Source organism: Vombatus ursinus, unplaced genomic scaffold, assembly GCF_900497805.2.
Source record: "Vombatus ursinus unplaced genomic scaffold, bare-nosed wombat genome assembly UNPS02006779.1, whole genome shotgun sequence".
NCBI lineage: Eukaryota > Metazoa > Chordata > Mammalia > Diprotodontia > Vombatidae > Vombatus > Vombatus ursinus.
This window is the reverse complement of record NW_020946557.1, coordinates 21,591,965-21,610,024: the sequence shown is the minus strand read 5'-3', so window position 1 is coordinate 21,610,024 and position 18,060 is coordinate 21,591,965. Positions and strand designations below refer to the sequence as shown.

The 18,060-nt window shown below is 37.0% G+C and overlaps 1 protein-coding gene across 2 annotated transcripts in view; it reads right to left on the bottom strand.

The window, feature by feature from the left end:
- The window catches only part of LAMA2 (laminin subunit alpha 2), a 793,905-nt gene that overhangs the window by 299,775 nt on the left and 476,070 nt on the right, over positions 1 to 18,060 (bottom strand). For both annotated transcript variants that reach the window (XM_027848591.1, XM_027848592.1), the window contains exons 15-16: positions 14,771 to 14,882; positions 5,464 to 5,577 (exon numbers count right to left, since the gene is read on the bottom strand). In XM_027848591.1, coding sequence (XP_027704392.1) covers positions 5,464 to 5,577; positions 14,771 to 14,882 — 226 coding nt within the window. The remainder of the gene's footprint in view (positions 1 to 5,463; positions 5,578 to 14,770; positions 14,883 to 18,060) is intronic.

The following is an 18,060-nucleotide window of genomic DNA, read 5'->3' as shown; positions in this document are numbered from 1 at the left end:
CTATCTATCTATCTATCTATCTATCTATCTATCTATCTATCTATCTACATACATATAATTTTTCCCTCCAACTACCCTAATACTGACAAAGGTCTCATGAGTTACAAATATCATCTTTCCATGCAGGAATGTAAACAGTTCAGCCTTAATAAGTCTTTTATGATTTCTCTTTCCTGTTTACTTCTTCATGTTTCACTTGAGTCTTGTATTTGAAAGTCAAATTTTCTCTTCAGCTCTGGTCTTTTCATCAAGAATGCTTGGAAGTCCTCTATTTCACTGAATGTCCATTTTTCCCCTGGAAGATTATACTCAGTTTTGCTGGGTAGGTGATTCTTGGTTGTAAATCTATCTCCTTTGAACTCTGGAATATTATATTCCAAGTCCTCCAGTCCCTTAATGTAGAGGCTGCTAAATTGTGTTATCCTGATTGTGATTTCACAGTACTTGAATTGTTTCTTTCTGTCTGCTTGCAATATTGTCTCCTTGACCTGGGAACTCTGGAATTTGGCTACAATATTCCTAGGAGTTTTCCTTTGGGGATCTCTTTCATGAGGATATCAGTGGATTCTTTCCATTTCTATTTTGCCCTCTGGTTCTAAAATATCAGGGCAGTTTTTCTTGATAATTTCTTGAAAGATGATGTCTAGGCTCTTTTTTTTTTTGCTCAAGACTTTCAGATAGTGCAATAATTTTTAAATGATCTCTCCTGGATCTATTTTCCAGGTCAGTTGTTTTTCCAATGAGATATTTCACATTGTTTTCTATTTTTTCATTCTTTTGGATTTGTTTTACAATGTCTTGAGTTCTCATAAAGCCACTAGCTTCCAATTGCTCTATTCTAATTTTTAAGGAAGTATTTTCTCCAGTAACCTTTTGGACTTCCTTTTCCATTTGGCCAATTTTGCTCTTTAGGGCATTCTTCTCTTCATTGGCTTTTTGGACCTCTTTTGCCATTTGGGTTAGGCTATTTTTTAAGGTGTTATTTTCTTCAATTTTTTTGGGGTATCCTTTACCAAGCTGTTTACAAGTTTTTCATGATTTTCTTGTGTCACTCTCATTTTTCTTCCTAATTTTTTCCCTCTACTTCTCTTACTTGCTTCTCAAACTCCTTTTTGAGCTCTTTCATGGCCTGGGACCAATTTGTATTTTTCTTGGAAGCTTTGGATGTAGGAATTTTGACTTTGTTGTCTTCTTCTGGTTGTATGTTTTGATCTTCTTTGTTACCAAAGAAAGATTCTATGGTCTGACTTTTTTTTTTTGCACCTTTGCTCATGATCCCAGCCAATTACTTGAGTTATAAACTCTTTGCTATGGTAAGGATCTGCTTCCAGTGTGGAAAATGTACTGTCCCAAGCTTTGGGGGTTTTGTGCAGCTGTTTTCAGAGATACTTCTAGGGACCTGTAAATTTTTAGTTCTTCTAAGGTGGTATGATCAAAGGTGAGGTGTTTCCTCCTTTCCTGGCCTGTGCTCTGGTCTATGAGTGACCACAAGCACTCTTTTGTGCCTTGGAACTGTGAGGAGAATTTCTTCTCCACCACCACTACAAGTTCCACCATGTCAGTGCTCCTCTTTGCCCTAGGACCACCACCCAGAACTGTGACCCAGATCCAAGAAGGGGCAAAGCAAGAAAATCCTGCCTCAGCACCTGCAATTCCCCTCTGATCAGCCACTTGATTCCCCCTCAGTCTGTGGGCCAGAAGCACCGGAAGCAGCCGTGGCCCCAGGGCCATGCTTGGGGTCTGGGGCTGGGACCCATCTTCTCTTTCAACGCAGTCACAGCCTTTTCCTACTAACTTTCTAAGTTGTCTTAGGCATTTGTGGGTTGAGAAGTCTGGAAACCGCCATAACTGACTGTGATTCAGTCCTCTGAGGCCTGCTTCAAGTTCACTGAGCCTGTTTTGCCTGTGTGCCCACCCTGCACTGCATTCCTCTCCCTGTCTGGCATGATATACCTTTCTGATCAACCATCCAGGTTGTCTTGGGCTGGAAATTTGTTTCACTCTGTCTTTTTGTGGGTTCTGCTGCTTTAGAATTGGTTTAGAGTCATTTTTTTTACAGGTATTTTGAAGGATTTGGGGGAGACCTCAAGCAAGTCATTGCTTTTACTCTGCCATCCTGCCTGCACCCCTCTTGCCCTATTTTCTTGATGATCACTCTCTCTTTCTAAGCAATGGCCTCCAACAAATTTTTAACTGGGAAATCCAATGGCTTTCTCTCAGTACTCAACTACTTGGCCTGTCTTCAGTTTTGCCCCTGTTGATCATCCCTTTTTCCTAGTAACTTTCTCTTCCCTTCACTTCCATGATACCATTCTCTCTCTCTGTTTTCTTTCTACTTCTCTGATTATTGCCTTTCAATCTCTTTTCCTAGATCTCCATTCTCATTCCATCCACTAACCATGCACGTCTCTGAAGGCTTTGTATTAGGACCTTTTTTCTTGACACAGTCTCTCTTGTTTATTTCTGTTGCACCTAAAGGTTCAATTATTATAGCTATGTATTCAATTCCTGAGTTATATATATGTCTAGCCCTAATCTCCCTGAAATCCAAATACATCTTACTACCTGCCTGCTGGACATTTCCTCCTGGACACCCCATGAGCATCTTAAAATGAATATGTTTGAAACAGAACCCATTATTTTTCTCTCCCAAACCCATTCTTCCTCAGAACTTTTCTATTTCTATTGAGGACACCACCACCCTTCCAGTCATTCATGCATATCATTTTAAGGATAATAGATGTAAAGCTGGAAGGGATCTCAGAGGTCATTTAGTTCAATTTCTTCCTTTTGAGATCAAGAAACTGTGACCCAAGGTTATTGAATGACTTGCCCAAGGTCACTCAGGAAGTGCCAAAGTCAGAATTCAAACCCTGTTCCTCTGACTCTGGAGTCAGGGCTCTTTCCTCAGAAAAACCTAAGAAACATTCTTCTCTTTTTTCTCCCTCATCCTCTTTATCCCACCAAATGTCAAGTATAACCAAGGGCAACATCTTTCTCACAGGCCCCTTTCTCTCCATTCATACAATCTCTACCTTCATTTACAACATCATCACCTTAGCTGCTAAATTAATATTCCACAAAGATCTAACCACATCATTCTCCTAAAATACACATTGGCTCCCTATTGCCTCTAGGATAAAACATATCCTTTTAAGCCTTTAATTTAGAGCCCTTCACAATCTAGGCTCCTATCTAGCTTTCCAGTTATAGCTCATGTTATTCCTCTACCCACACTCTCCAGTCAGTCAAACTAACCTAATAGCTATCTTCCTCTGATAGTCCATCTCCCTCTTCCTGGCCTTTCCACAAGTGTTCTCCCACGTCCAGAATGCACTCCCTCTTTACCTCTGCCTCATGGAATCACAAGATTCCTTACAGGCATAGCTCAGGTGCCACCTTCTACATTCTCATGTACTTTTCTGACCTCCTTCAGTTGTTATGAATCTCTCCTGCATGACATTACTTCTGCTTTCAAGTTTGTATATATATTTGTGATCCCATTTCATCCCTTCAGTAGAATGACAGTTTTATGAAGATAGGGACTCTTTCTTCTCTTTGCATCCTGATGTACAATGCCTTGATGCTGGTAGGTGTTTAATATATATGTGTTAAATTATTCAACTTAATCCACCAGGAAGATTATATCTGAAGCAGACTACCATCATGGATTAACTTTTGGAAGCGCTGAACCAGCTTTGCATTTTCATCATTAACGAATCCCTTTCCAACTAATTCTACAAAGAATGTCCTGGGGTCAATATTCTGAATTTGGTAATATAATACTTTTATTTGGCTAGGCAGTATGGGGAGATGGGCATATTACTGGGCTTGGAGTTAAGAGACCAGAGCTCAAATGATGACTCTGGAACTTACTAGTTTTGTGACAATAGACAAGCAAGAGGATCATTATTTTAGGGCTGAGAGGGAGCTCAGAGTTCACCTAGTACAACCTCATCATTTTATAAATGAGAATACTGAAGCCTACAGAAGCCAAGTGACCTGTCCAGATTCACAAGGTAATACATGTCTGAGGCAAGGTTCAAATCCAGTTTCTCTGACTCCAGATTCAAGTTTCTACCATGATCTTCTCTGAACCTCAGACTCTTTATCCATAAAATGGAGACAATTATGGTTATACTTTCTATATTAAGATGTAGTGAGAAAGGTGCTTGCCCTGTAAACCTTGAAGTACTATAGAAATGTTAGTAATTTTAATTCTTTGTAGGTTAGGGATGGGTATTTCCTATTACATTTAAATAAGGCATTTAAAGGTAAATCTCAGAATATTTTTTCCCCTAAGGTATGTTTTAAAGACCTACAGTGTAATTAAAGTGAGAATGATTTAATGTTTCTATTCATGAAAAACCTACTGATCCACAAATTAAGAGGATCTTGTTTTATATTGCAATGCAATTAAACATAATCTTGTATAGGGAAACATAGGAAGAGCATCAATAAACTTTTATGCCAAATTACATTGCAAAACCTCTGAATTTTCATTTTGGACTTTTCCCAGCAGTTTTTCTTTAAGTGAGAGAGTAGAGGGAAAACGCTAGAGAAAGAGAGAACATTAAGAAATACAGACAATACAGAGACTGCCTGAAATTCTGCAGGGAAATGAGAGTATGATATCCTGCTAAACTGGCACTGGCTCAAATTGTGTTTCTGCAAGACTAATGAAATGAGAAATGTTGTTTCAAGCTTCATGCCATGTCAGACAATATAAAACTAAAATGCCCTTGAGTTAATCAGAACAGTCTATTCAGCGTAATTCACCAAACCAAAAGGCTTCTTAGTGGGATAGAAAGAGCTCAGTCCTGGGTAGAATTTTTCTGGATAATGGCATGGACTTAATTGTTGAATAAGTAGGCAGCTAGGGTGAATATACATTAGAATTTTGGAAAAAAACAACAACAACAAATTATGTTCCTTTGTATTTAGTTCAGTCCTCAAGTTTTTAATAAAAACCAACAACAAAATAACAACCAATACAGCAGACCCTAATTAAGCATATTTATCAATCTGGTTCATACAAATACCACTCAGTAATACCACTTTCAATGATTATATTTTCCTGTCATCATAGGGTGCAAGGGATGACTTACCAATTGAATAGAATATGTGGTACACAGATCAACTGAGGAAGGGGATGAAATCTAATATTCAAACCCTAAGTATAGATCCCTGCCATCACTCATGTCATCTACATTTCTGTTTATGCTGTTTCAATACTTGAGACTACTATGAATAAACTCTTCTTCTTGCTTATTTGTCAAATCGACTACATTCTGATACAAGGGCATTCTTAACTTGCAAAGCAGTTCGATATAAAGATCTTTCCTGTCAAAACACTTCTTTCCCCAAGTACTTGAGGTCCCAAAGGTGGTCATTCAATTGCAGGGGTATATTGAGCAGATCTCAGTCCTGTCAATCAGAATCTCTAAAGGCAGGAACACTTACCACACATTCTCCTGTGATGTCATCACATTCCTCTGCATGACCAAAGCATTGACATGGTTCACAGATGCCACCGAAAATCGTGCCATTAACTCGCCTATGCCCAGGCCAACAAGACTACAAGAGAAAGAGAGAAAGAGAGAGAGAGAGAGAGAAAATCAAGCTGATGGTTATAAAGAGCTTTGGGGCTATTTTTTTGTTGTTGTTGTCAAATACCAACAAATTTTTAGCAACCCAGTTCAGCAAACAGACTTGTCAGGTGGAAGAAGTTATTGAATCATGACTATAGAGCTATTTCTCCTGATTTCAAGGCTTTGTACTGACCTTAGTTTTATTGACAGGTGTGAAATTAGAGGAAGCATTAGCATGAGTTCTCTTCTGAAATGAAAAAGTGAAGCAGAGAAATGAGGAATGGAAGTATGACAAGAAGTACAGACTAGTAAAGAGCCAGAAGACAAAATACTGCTAGAGCAGGGTGGAAAAATAATCAAACTAAAGACTCTTCAGAGAGTCTCACTAAAAATCAAATACACTGAACCTCAGTCTCTGAGACTGACTTCATTATTCCTTTACTGCTCCTCTCCCTATTAAGACTGATTCTTTTTTAAAAAAACACATTTTTTTTAAGAATCAGCAAAAATCTACTTTCTCTCTCCCACCTCCCCCTACCCAATTGAGAAAGAAAATTAAAAGAAAATATTATATGTATATTCAAGGAAAACCAATTACCATATTGACCATGTCCAATGGAATGTTTTCTTTTTTCCAAATGTGCCCTTCCCTTCTTACTTTTTTCATTTCAGGAACCCCTATAATTCTTTCCCTTGGAATTCTCTTTGGTTATCTGTAGAAAAATGCACCTTTCCTCACCCTGTGCTTCTCCCTCCTACAACTATGTTCTGAAGATGAATCTGCCCTCTTCACTCACTATACTGCTATGATTGTTCATATATCAAAGATACATTTTCTTCATCCTATGTATCTAGTTAAAAGAAAATCACATATAGTGTTCCTTGCCTATCCTTTCATATATTTATTCCCATATATTTTAACCATTTTAGATCAGAAGCTCTAAAAGATCTATGTTAATGATATTGGCACCTCACACCCCAAATGTATTTAATAAATGTTTTAATAGGGGCAATGAGCTTTTAGTTTTTTTATTCCAGAATAGCCATGGTGATATTGTGTTACCTAGGAAACTTTTTCCTGTGCTCACAGAATGTTTGTGCTTACCTCTTCCTTCTTTCTCTATCCCCTGCAAGGTTCTCAAAGACTTCATTATTTAAAAAAAATTATTGATGCCTTTTGTATTTATGTTGCAGTAACTTTTAGAAGAAAAAAAAATCTCTTCCCCCAAATCCAGATAGAACACACACACACACACACACACACACACACACATTTTAAATTAAGAAACACTCGATATGGTGAATAAGTTTGACAATACAGAGAATATTCCATCCTAGCCTCCTCTCATCTCTTTGCCATAAGGAATGATGTATATTTCATTTTCTTTTCTCCAATGTCATTATGGGTTTTGAGGTTACACAGAATAACCTGTAGCTAGATATCACAGAGGATAAAGAACTAAGCCTGGAATCAGGAAGACTCCTCTTCCCGAGCTTAAATCTGGCCTCTCACATTTATTAGTGGTATGACCCTGGGTAAGTCACTTAAGCCTGTTTGCCTTGGTTTCCTCATCTGTAAAAGATCGGGAGAAAGAAATGGCAAACCACTCCAGTATATCTGCCAAGAAAACCCAAATGGGGTCACACAGAGTCAGACGTGACTGAAAAATGACTGAACGACAACAGAGTGTCACTTCCTGTTAGCAATCAAAAACTTTATTTTAAATGGAGCCCCTAACTCAAATCCTTGGCCATTTTTCATGAAATAGATTTATCTTTTAGCTTTAGAAAATAAATACCATATGTTTTTCCATAATTATAAGGGGTATACCTGGCAACAGATTTTTGTTTTTATATACATATATTTATATGTATTCTCAGAGAGTATTATGGACAATATATATTTTTAAGATTTTTCTTAGGCCATAAGGAATTTAAATATTTCAAATGGCCAGTATGCATGAAAGTGCTTTCACACAAAAAATCCTTATTCTACAAAAGTTAAATAATAATAAAGATTGATACTGTATCTTTTCTCATATCTACTATGCAGGCAATTTGACTCTCCTAAAATTCATTTTTTTCATGTGAGAGATGTTGCTTAATTATTATCACGTCCATGAGAAAGGTATAACAACTTGGAATGTTCTTTAGAAATGAGGTATTTCTATGGGGAAAAAAAGTGGAAGAAAATACTAGAGGAGGTTTTTAATTTGAAAGTGTGTTCATCAAAGTGAACTATGTAGACATTATATTGTCAGAAGTGTTTCTTTTACTGTGTGAAATGTTTGAAGCTATGACTAAAAAGCTTTGCATTATCATTTTATTTTTGTATTCATCTCTTGTATTCTTCTCTTTTTTTAAATCTCTTCTTTTTGTAGAAGGGTAGGCAACCTTTTTGTTTTCCCCAGCTAAATACTGAATTTGATTAAAATAACATGGCCCTAGCTTACCTTTACAGCCTCATGACACATTAATCTCCTTTACCTTTTCTTGCCCAGGACAAACTGACCTTCTTATTATTACTGTACATGACATTATATTGTTACTATACATGACATTCCATCTCTCATCTCCATGGCTTTGTACTGGATGCTCTCCCTCACTCCCCTGTGCCTCTTAGAATTCTGCTCAGTTCAAGTGCCTTTTTCTAAATTGGGCCTTTCTTCCTCCCCCAGCTACTACTGTTCTCCCCCCACCCCATTACCTTGTATTTATTTTTATTTATCTTGAATATACATATACATATTTGTCTCACCCAATTGAAGGCAAGTTCCTTGAGGAGAGGGACTGCTTCACTTTGTTTTCATCCCCTATTACAGTGCCTTGAGGCTAGTAGGTGTAAAATAAATGTTTGTTGATTGATTGTTAATGTTTTAGATTACATGCATTAAGCCATTCTGTTTATTCCCCCTACAATTCAGATAGCTAACATTCACTGAGCTTATTTTTAGGATAGAATACTATTCTGTGGAACTACAAAGAAAATGGAAAAATAACCTTGTCTTCAAGGAAATGACATTTAAAAAAATACCTATTTATTTATTTTTAGATTTTAACATTCACTTTCAGAAGATTGAGTTCTAAATTTCCCCCTCCCTCCTCCCCAAGATGGCGTGCATTCTGATACAGGTTATACAACTACAATCATAGGAAATTACATTTTAACAGCATTGCAGGGGAGGAAAAAAAAAATCCGTCTAGATTAGGAGTCAAGAGGTCTAGTTCTATTGTTTTGTTTTATAAATTAGGATTCTAGTTCTGTTGTTTTGTTTTACAAATTAGCTTTATGAATTTGTTCAAGCCATCTAAGATCTCTTGGCCTCAGATTCTTTTTACTGCCTATATCACCCCCATCCTGAAAAATCCCTCACTTGATCCTTCCATCCCTGCTGTCTATCATCCTATAGCTCTTCTGCCCATTGTAGCTAAACTCTTCACGGAGGCCATATAGAATTCGTGCCTCCATGTTCTCTCCTCTCATTCTCTACTCTACCCCTTACACTCGGGCTTCTTACCTTATCATTCCAATAAAATGGTTCTCTCCAAAAATACTGAAGATCTTTTAGTTGTCAAATCCAATGACTTTTTCTTAATCCTCATTGTCCTTGATACTGTTGATCACTCTTCCTTTATACTCTCTGTTCTCCAGGTTTTTAGCATACCACTAGCTTTTGATTTTCCTCTTACCTAATCTGACCACTCTTTCTCTGTCTCCTTTGTGGTAACTGCCTCCAGATCCTGCCCTGTAACCATAGGTGTCCCTCACACTTCTATTGTGGGCCCTTTTCTCTTCTCCTTCTATGCTACTTGTTCGGTGATCTCATCAGCTCCCATGGATTTTATTACCACCCCTATATGCTGATGATTCTTAAATTACCTCTCCTGCCTCAAGCTCTCTAAGCTCCAACTTTACATCTTCAATGGCTTTTAAGGAATCTCATTCTGAAAGTCCAGTAGACATCTTAAACTCAATATATCCAAAACAGAACTTATTATTCTTCCTCTTAAACTCTTCTTCCCTGCCCCGGTCATTTACCTCCCCTGTTACTGTAGAGGGCAACATCATCCTCCCAGTCCCTTGGGATCAGAATTTAGGAGTCATCCTGAACTCCTTACTGTCTCTCACCACCCTGACTCATACCCCCACCCTCCAGATCCAAGCTACTGCCAAAGGCTGTCAATTTCACCTTTGCAACATCTCTTGAATATGATCTCTTCTTTCTTCTGACACTGCCACCATTCTAGGGCAGGCCCACATCACGTTAGGCCTGGACAACTGTAATAACCTGCTGGTGGGTCTGCTGGCCTTAAGTGGCCTCTCCCCTCTCCAATCTTTTCTCCTTTTAGGTGCTAAAGTGATTTTCCTAAAATATAGATCTGATCATATTTACTCTCCCCCTTAACATACACAAGTGGCTTCCTATTGCAGCTAGGAGCAAATACAAAATGCTCTGTTTGGCATTCAAAGCCCTTCATAACCTAGCCCCCTCCTTTCTTTCCAGACTTCTTATACCTTACTCCCCTATGCATACTCTCTGTTCTAGTGATACTGACCACCTGGGTGATCCATGGACAGGACACTCTGTCTCTTACCTGGAGACATTTTTTTCTGGCTGTTCCCCATACCTTATTACTCTCTCTCCTCTGCTGTGACTACTGATCTCTTTGGATTCCTTTAAGTACCAACTAAAATCCCACTTTCTACACGAAGCCTTTCCCAAACCCTCTTTGTTTATTACTTCCTATTTTTCCTGCTTTGTATGTGTCAGTTTGCATGATGGCTTCCCCATTAGATTGTAAACTCCTTGAGGACAGGGACTATCTTTTGCATTTTTTGTATCCCTAGTGCTTAGCATAGTGCCTGGCACATAGTAGTTAATTAATAATTATTGATTAATTGAAAATATAGGTTTGGAAGGGGAGTTGGCCTGGATAACTTTTAAGGTCTTTTCTAGTTCTGGAACCATTTGATGATTCTGTCTCTCAAGATTGAAGTTACATTTGTTGTAAATTATAATCCTGGGAGGTCAAAAGTTACAAATCAACAAAAGTACAAAATAATATATAATAAGAAATATTGGAAAAGCAATTTTTTCCAGTTGTGAATTGAAAAAGAAGGAAAAAGGAACAAGGCCCTGAAATGATAGATCATGATAAATTCATTTTACTTATTATTCAAAATGTTGCATATATTGTATGTTTCATTAGAGATAAACATTTTTAAAATAAGCTGCACTGGAAATAAAGCATATTAATTCAAAAAGTATTAGTAAAGCGCCTGTTGCATACTAAGCACTGAGTTAGGGTACCAGAAATACAAACATGAAAAGTCTCCCTATTTTTAAGGAATTCACATTCTATGTGGAAATTTGATTTCATAAGGAAAGGAAAGTATTCATTAATCAAACAAACAAGGATTTATGAAATGCTTACTGTGCACCTGGTACTGCACTAAACCCTGGGGAAACAACAAAAGGCAAGTAAAGTCTCCCTGCCCTGAAGGAGCTCACATTCTAATTCTAAAATTACCCGTAAATATTTAAGTACATAGCTGGAAGGTAACCTGAAGGGATGGCACTTGTAGAGGAGCTGAGCAGGAAAGGTCTTTTAGAGGAGATGTTACTTGATCTGATTCTTAAAGGAAGCCAGGGATTTTAAGAATTGATGGTGGGGAGGGAGAGCATGCTGGGCACTGCCAATTTAAAGGCACAGAGATTGGAAATGGAATAACCTGTGTGAAGAACAGTAAAAGGTCAATATGCCTAGCTTCTAGAGTGTGTGGAGAAGAATTTCTACTGTGTGAAAATTGGAAATGAAGGAAGGGGTCAAGCAGTAAAGAGCTTTAAATGCGAAACAAAGGACATTATATTTTATCCTGCAGATAACAAAGAGACACCAAAGTTTGACAAAGGGAATATAGTCACATCTTGTTGTTCAGTCATTTTCAGTTATGTCTGACTCTTCATGACCTTATTTGGGATTTTCTTGGCAAAGATAATATAGTGATTTGCCATTTCCTTCTCCAGCTCATTTTACAGATGAGGAAACTGAGGCAAACAGGAAGATGAGGAATCTTCCTGACTCCAGGTGATCTAACCAATGTGCCGCCTAGCTGCCCCATAGTCATACATATACACTTTAGGAAAATCACTTGAATGCAGGATGGATTGTTGTGAGGAGTCAGGCTAGGCAGGGAGACCAATTATAAGGCTATTAGTTCAGGTGAGAGGTGAGAAGGATCTGCACCAGCTCGGCAGTTGTGGGAGTGGAGGGAGAGGCAGACAGTTTCCAGTGAGTAACCCCCCTTGCTACCTTTGCCTTAGTATCCCATCTCAACTTCTCCCTTGGTATTGCACCATGAACTGCCCTGTTCAAGGAATGCTGACTTCAATTATTTTATTGGGCTGAAGGACAGAGCTGCAGCATGTAGTGCTCTTCATTGTCTCATTCCTGCCTCTTATTGGCACTAAAAGATTTAACAGCTGAAGGTGAAGGATTCCAGAGTCCTGGGGAAAGTTATTCTCTCTCTCTGGTCCAATGGGCAGATTTCTTTAAGTGAGACCAGTTATACTCAGATGACAATTCTCTTATCTATTTTTTGTAGCTAAGAATATATATTTTTCTCCAACAAGTATACTGTCATTTTTACAGAACTATATGTATTTTATGAATAGCCATCTTTCTCTTCTTAGTTTCATGCAATGTTACTTTGAATAATGTTTAGTTTATGAATGCTGCCCTAAAAATCTCTCTCTATATGGAGACTCTTATGTCATGCTCAGGATAGCTTGCCATTCATCTTGCAATCTGCGCTAGTTGTCTAGAATAAATGATTACTTGTTTCACTATTAATTGACTCCCTTCTGTTATTATATGACCCCACCTCAGGAATCCAGATTGGCAAGTGATGACCCTCTTGGGTTCCTAAAAAATTCCACTACCAACCCATAGGAGTCAATGAATTACCAAAAGAGATATTGTTCATCAAAGATTCTTAACTTTTTTTTATTTTTTATTTTTTGTCATAGGCCACTTTGCAGTCTGAAGAGAGCTACAGACTCCTCAGAATAATGTTTTTAAATGCATAAAATAAACATAAAGAATTGCAAGTGAAATAAATACTATCAAAACTAAAAAAAAATTTTCCCATCCAAATTCACAGACACCCAGAAATCTATCCACAGACCCCCTTTGCCGGTGGGGTGGGGAGCAGTCCATAGATATGAGATTAATAAGCCCAGGTATAGAGGAAAAAGTGAATAAGGCCAAGGGAAGAACGTTGGGAATACTCATGTTTAGTGAGCATAACATGAATGAAGAACCAGAAAAGGAGACTGAGAAGGGATAAGATGTTAGGAGGAGAATGAGGGATAGGGCAGTATCACAAAAACCTAGAGAGGAGAGACTATCCAGAGGAGGTGACTAACATTATCAGATGCTGCTGAGAGGTCAAGAAAGATGTGGTTTTTTAAAAAGTGTCTTAACTTGCTAGCTATATAACTTCAACACTTCTAGTCATATGTGATTTCATCAGTTATCTTGCTCATGTCACACCATAGAAAATAACCTTCATGTCCAATGTATTCAAATCCTACATATTCAAAGGCCCAGCTCAAGGCTACTCTCTACTTGAAGACTTTCCCAAACCCTTCAATCTAAAGTTTCTCCCTCCTTTAAACTCCCATGGTACTTATGGTTTTCATGAATGAGATTCATCATTTTGTATTTAATCATATATATATATATATATATATATATATATATCAGTTAATCAACATGCATTTATTAAGCCCTCCCTATTATGTACCTGGCTCTGGGCTAGACAACTGGGATACAAATAAAAGGAAGGAATCATTTGTCTCAAGGGAATAAGACATTACTCAAAGTACACAATTAATAAATATTTGTTGATATTTGATTGATTGACCACAAGCGTTTTGAATCTAAATCCATTACATTCTCATTATACCACAAAGTCTTCAAAATATACCGTCTGCTATAAAGGCAAATTCAGATAGGCAGAACTAAGTTGTATCTACTTGTTTTTTTTTCCAATTCATGACTTTTGAATACCCAGGGCTTCACCACAAATTCCCTGTGGTTTTCCAGTTACAAAACATTTGGCATGAATATAATTGTAAGACTATCTAGCATATAGAAACATATAGTATTTTAAGGAATAAGGGAACTGACAAGCAAATGCCTACAAAACTTGAATAAATGGCATTCTGTTTGTAGTGTCCTGAAGTGGAACATCTTGGCATTAGTGAATGTTTCCTTGCAGGCAAGGGTTTTGAAAGATTTAAGCTATTTACCTCAAGCCATGCCCTACTGTGCTTCTAGACATATGCATATTTTAAAGTGAGGCAAATTTCAGGCTTGTTTATACATGCTTAGGGTATTAGTACACTCGGCAGCCTTTCAACACTACTCTAGATAGAAAATGCACAAAAGGGAAGAACCTACAAGAATAAAAAAAATACTACATTCAAAGGTTACTGGGTTGGGGCTTTGAGGAGGGGGTGTGCATGCTATAAAAGAACACATCAATCTCAGTATAATCTAAAATATTCAGGTGCTCTAATAAACAACCTCTGTGCTTCAGAATCTCATCGCCATATAGATGAGAAAAGCTGTAGAAAAATTGCTGAAGTAAGATCTTCCTCCACAATCTAATGTCTTCTGAGCCTCTAATCAGTTTGCACTTTAGGAAATGCATTGGCATTTATTTGGGGCTGAAGCAGAGAAAACATGATATGGAATGGATTGGGGAAAAGCAGGAAAGGTAAAGGATTTCAGGGATAAGTTCCTTTAATGATTAGGATGGAAATGCCCCCTGTAATTCTGAGGCCTTCTAGTCCTAGGTTGCATGCATATTGTTTAACAGTATAGAGATGATTTAATAGGCTTATAAAATTCTTAAAGAAATGACATGTGTTTCCAGAACTGGATTCCAGTGAGATGGCAAAAAGAATGGTTATCTCAATAATATATTTTCAATTTAAACTTGAGAGTCATTGTTTTGGGGAAATAAGCATCAAATATTATGCTTTCAGATGTACCTATTTGTATATAATATGTTATGGGATAATGCAACAGATTCTTGGAAACAATAGGGCTATAACCTAGTCAGAATTATTTGAGATAAAATATTTTAACTCTCCTTACAGACCTACCTCACAAGAGGAGCCACTGTACCCTGGAGGGCACTGACAAAGCTCCACTGCGTCTGCGAGGTCTCCATCAGTGGGATATGGTACAGCTGATTCAAGACTCACAGAGTTCAACCTAGGGCAGAGGGAAAAAAATACATTTAGAATACACATAAAATGCAAGCTCATAGGATTCACATGTTGACCTGGTAGTATAGCTGTGGTCTACTAAGTATGAGGGCAATTATCTTTGTTGTGGTTTCAACAGGGTAGGAAGACAAGTGAACATTTATTCACTGTTTTTGAAGCTCTTGATATTTATTACATTAAGAAAAGCCTGGTCAGTTTAAAGTGCTCCCAGAAAACGGCCAAATTATTATGAAATGCAGGGGGTCCATTCTTGGCCTATGGCTATATGCTTCAGCTTTGATTATGTATTATTTTGGGGGCCCGAGATGCAAACAGTTGGAGGGATTTTATAACAGAAAATGTTGCCACTTTGGATTAAAGCACACCAACTGTATTTTGGCATCAAGAACTGGTAATGGAGCTTCATTTTTTCCTGATTACAATCTTGTAGATTTTCAAAGCAGATCATGTAGGGCAAAGAAATATTTAATCACTGGTTTTTACTTTAACATGTCACAAAAAGAAACCAAGAAAATTATTATTATTTTTTCAGAAATCAGATTGCAACAGCTCTCAAGCTCACAGAATTATTAAATCTGAGTTAAAATGTTTTTAACATTATCTTGTCCAACCCGTAACTGCACAAAAATCCTCTCTACAATATACCTGAGAGTTGGTCAGGTAGTCTCGACTGAAAACCTCCACCGAAGAGGAACTTTCTACCTACTGAGGCAGACCATTGTGATTCTGAATGGCTCTGATTGCTAGGAGATTTTTTCTCTCATTTTATTACCTCAGTAGTTACATAGGCCATAATTTATGTCTATGCAACTCCCACCCATTCTTTAGTTCTGCCTTTTGAAGAGAAAGAGAGCAACTCTCTTTCATATGTTATCCCTCTAAATATTCAACTCCCTGAGTCTTTTCTCTTCTAAGTAAAACATCTCTGGTTCTTTCAACCAGTCCTCAAAAGACCTTGTTTCCGGTTCTCTTGCCATTCCAGTTGCCCTCATCAGGATATGTTCTAGCTTTTTAATGCAATGTCCATGTTTTCCAGATATGGTTTTTATAAAGAATACAACAGGACTGCTGCCTTTCTCAAACTGGATGTAGTTTAATGCAACTTCCTTTAATGAAGCCTAATATTGCCTTACCCATATTCAATACAAAATCCCACTACTGAATCACAGTGATTTTGCATGTAAACTGTTGTCTAACCATTTTTCCTCTGCTCCTATCCCTGTACAATTGATTTTTTTGAAACTAAGTGAAAGACTTTATATTTATGTTAATTAAACATTCCCTCATCAAACTCCTTCCCTAGCCTGTCAAGGTTGTTTTGGAAACTGATCCTGTCATCACCTAGCCCTCTCATCTTTTTCCCTGTATAAAAAGTTAATTAACTTGAAATCTGTGCTTTTATTAAAATAATGTTGAATAGCATAAGGCCAAGTACAAGTACTTGGGATATTTCACTAGAATTTTCCCTCCACATTGACATTTGTCCATTAATGAAAACTCATTTAAATGGTCACAAATCTACTTAATTATAATAGGATATTTCTTTTCAGACACAAGAAGAACATAACTGTCAAATTTTTTTTGAAATCTAGTTATATCTATGGCTTTCTTCTGATCAGGGGCAGCTAGGTGGTACAATGGTTACAGCACTGGGCCTAGATTCTGGGAGAATTGAGTTCAAATCTCTCTTCAGACACTCACTAGCTGTGTTACCCTGGGCAAATCACTTAACCTCTCTTTGCCTCAATTTTCTCATCTGTAAAATAGAGATAATAATAGTACCTGCCTCTAAGGGTTGTTGTGTGGATCAAATAAGATAATTTTAAAGTGCTTATTAGCACATTGCCTGGAGCATTGTAAATGCTATATGAATGTTAGTTATCATCATCATCATCATCATCATCATCATCATCTCTCAGTCTAGTAGCCCTGCTAATAAAGTAAATAAGGTTAACCTGGCATTACTTATACTTGATGAAGCTAGCAAGGCTCTTAGTGATCACCACTTTTATTTCATTTATTTTTTCACCACTTCCTCTTTAAACGCCCACAAACCATTCTTCTCATAATATATTCTGAAATTTGGTCAGAAATTAAAGCCAAGTTCACTGGCCTATGATATGGTGACTCAATCCATCCGTCCCCTTTTGAGAAATTGATACTTTTGTATACTGATAGCATTATTTCAATTCAATCTTGTTGGTCCTGATCAAATAAAATGGTGTCCAGATAAAAATAATGTTTAATTGGATCTGTTCACCAGTTACCTGTTGACTTTCAGAGATTGATACCACTGAAAATACCTTTGCTCAAATTTAAAAGTGGATCAAATGCTATTATTGAAATCAAAATATTTCAACAATTAGTGAGTATCCTCACACTATAACAACTGTTAACTAAAATCCAGTTGCCTTAGTTTTTTTTTATTAAAAAAAGGAAATGATATTTTCTTCACACATTTTCATTGACTGCTAAAAAAAGTTAGTGAAGAAAATACTTAGCAACTTCTTTTAACAAAAAGAAGCAAGGCATCTAGACTTTGTTAACGGTTCTTTAACACATGAGCATGCTATCTACTTGTTGAACTGTTTAAAATCCTAGTTAATGGCATTTTAGTCCACTTTTGAATTTGGGAAGAAATGCTTAATTTTTGCAGTGTTGAGTACTATCAGACTTGTAGTCAAGAACCTCTAAAATTTCAAGATAATACTAATAAATCTGATAAAACAATAAAAATAATATTTCTTAATATTATATATGTAACCCAGAGCTCAGACCTGGGTACTTGCATAATAACAACAATTATAACAGCAACAACAAAAATTATGTATGAATTTACAATGCACTAATATACCATTATTACTAAGATGCTACTGTCTCACTCTCATATTTCCAACCATTTTTGCACTGCGGTCTCTTAAAACTCAAATTTTTTGATTTCTTGAAATATGATGTCCAGGTTCTTGTTTTGATCATGACTTTCAGGTAGTCCATTGATTCTCAAATTATCTCTTCTTAATCTGTTTTCCAGGTCTATTATTTAGTCTTTTGTCTTTGTTTTAGTATATCTTGTCCTATTGAGTCATTAATGTCTATTTGGTTCAAAATTCTAATGTTCTAGGAGCCCTTGTTTGGGAAAGGTTTTGTACCCTTTGTGCCAATCT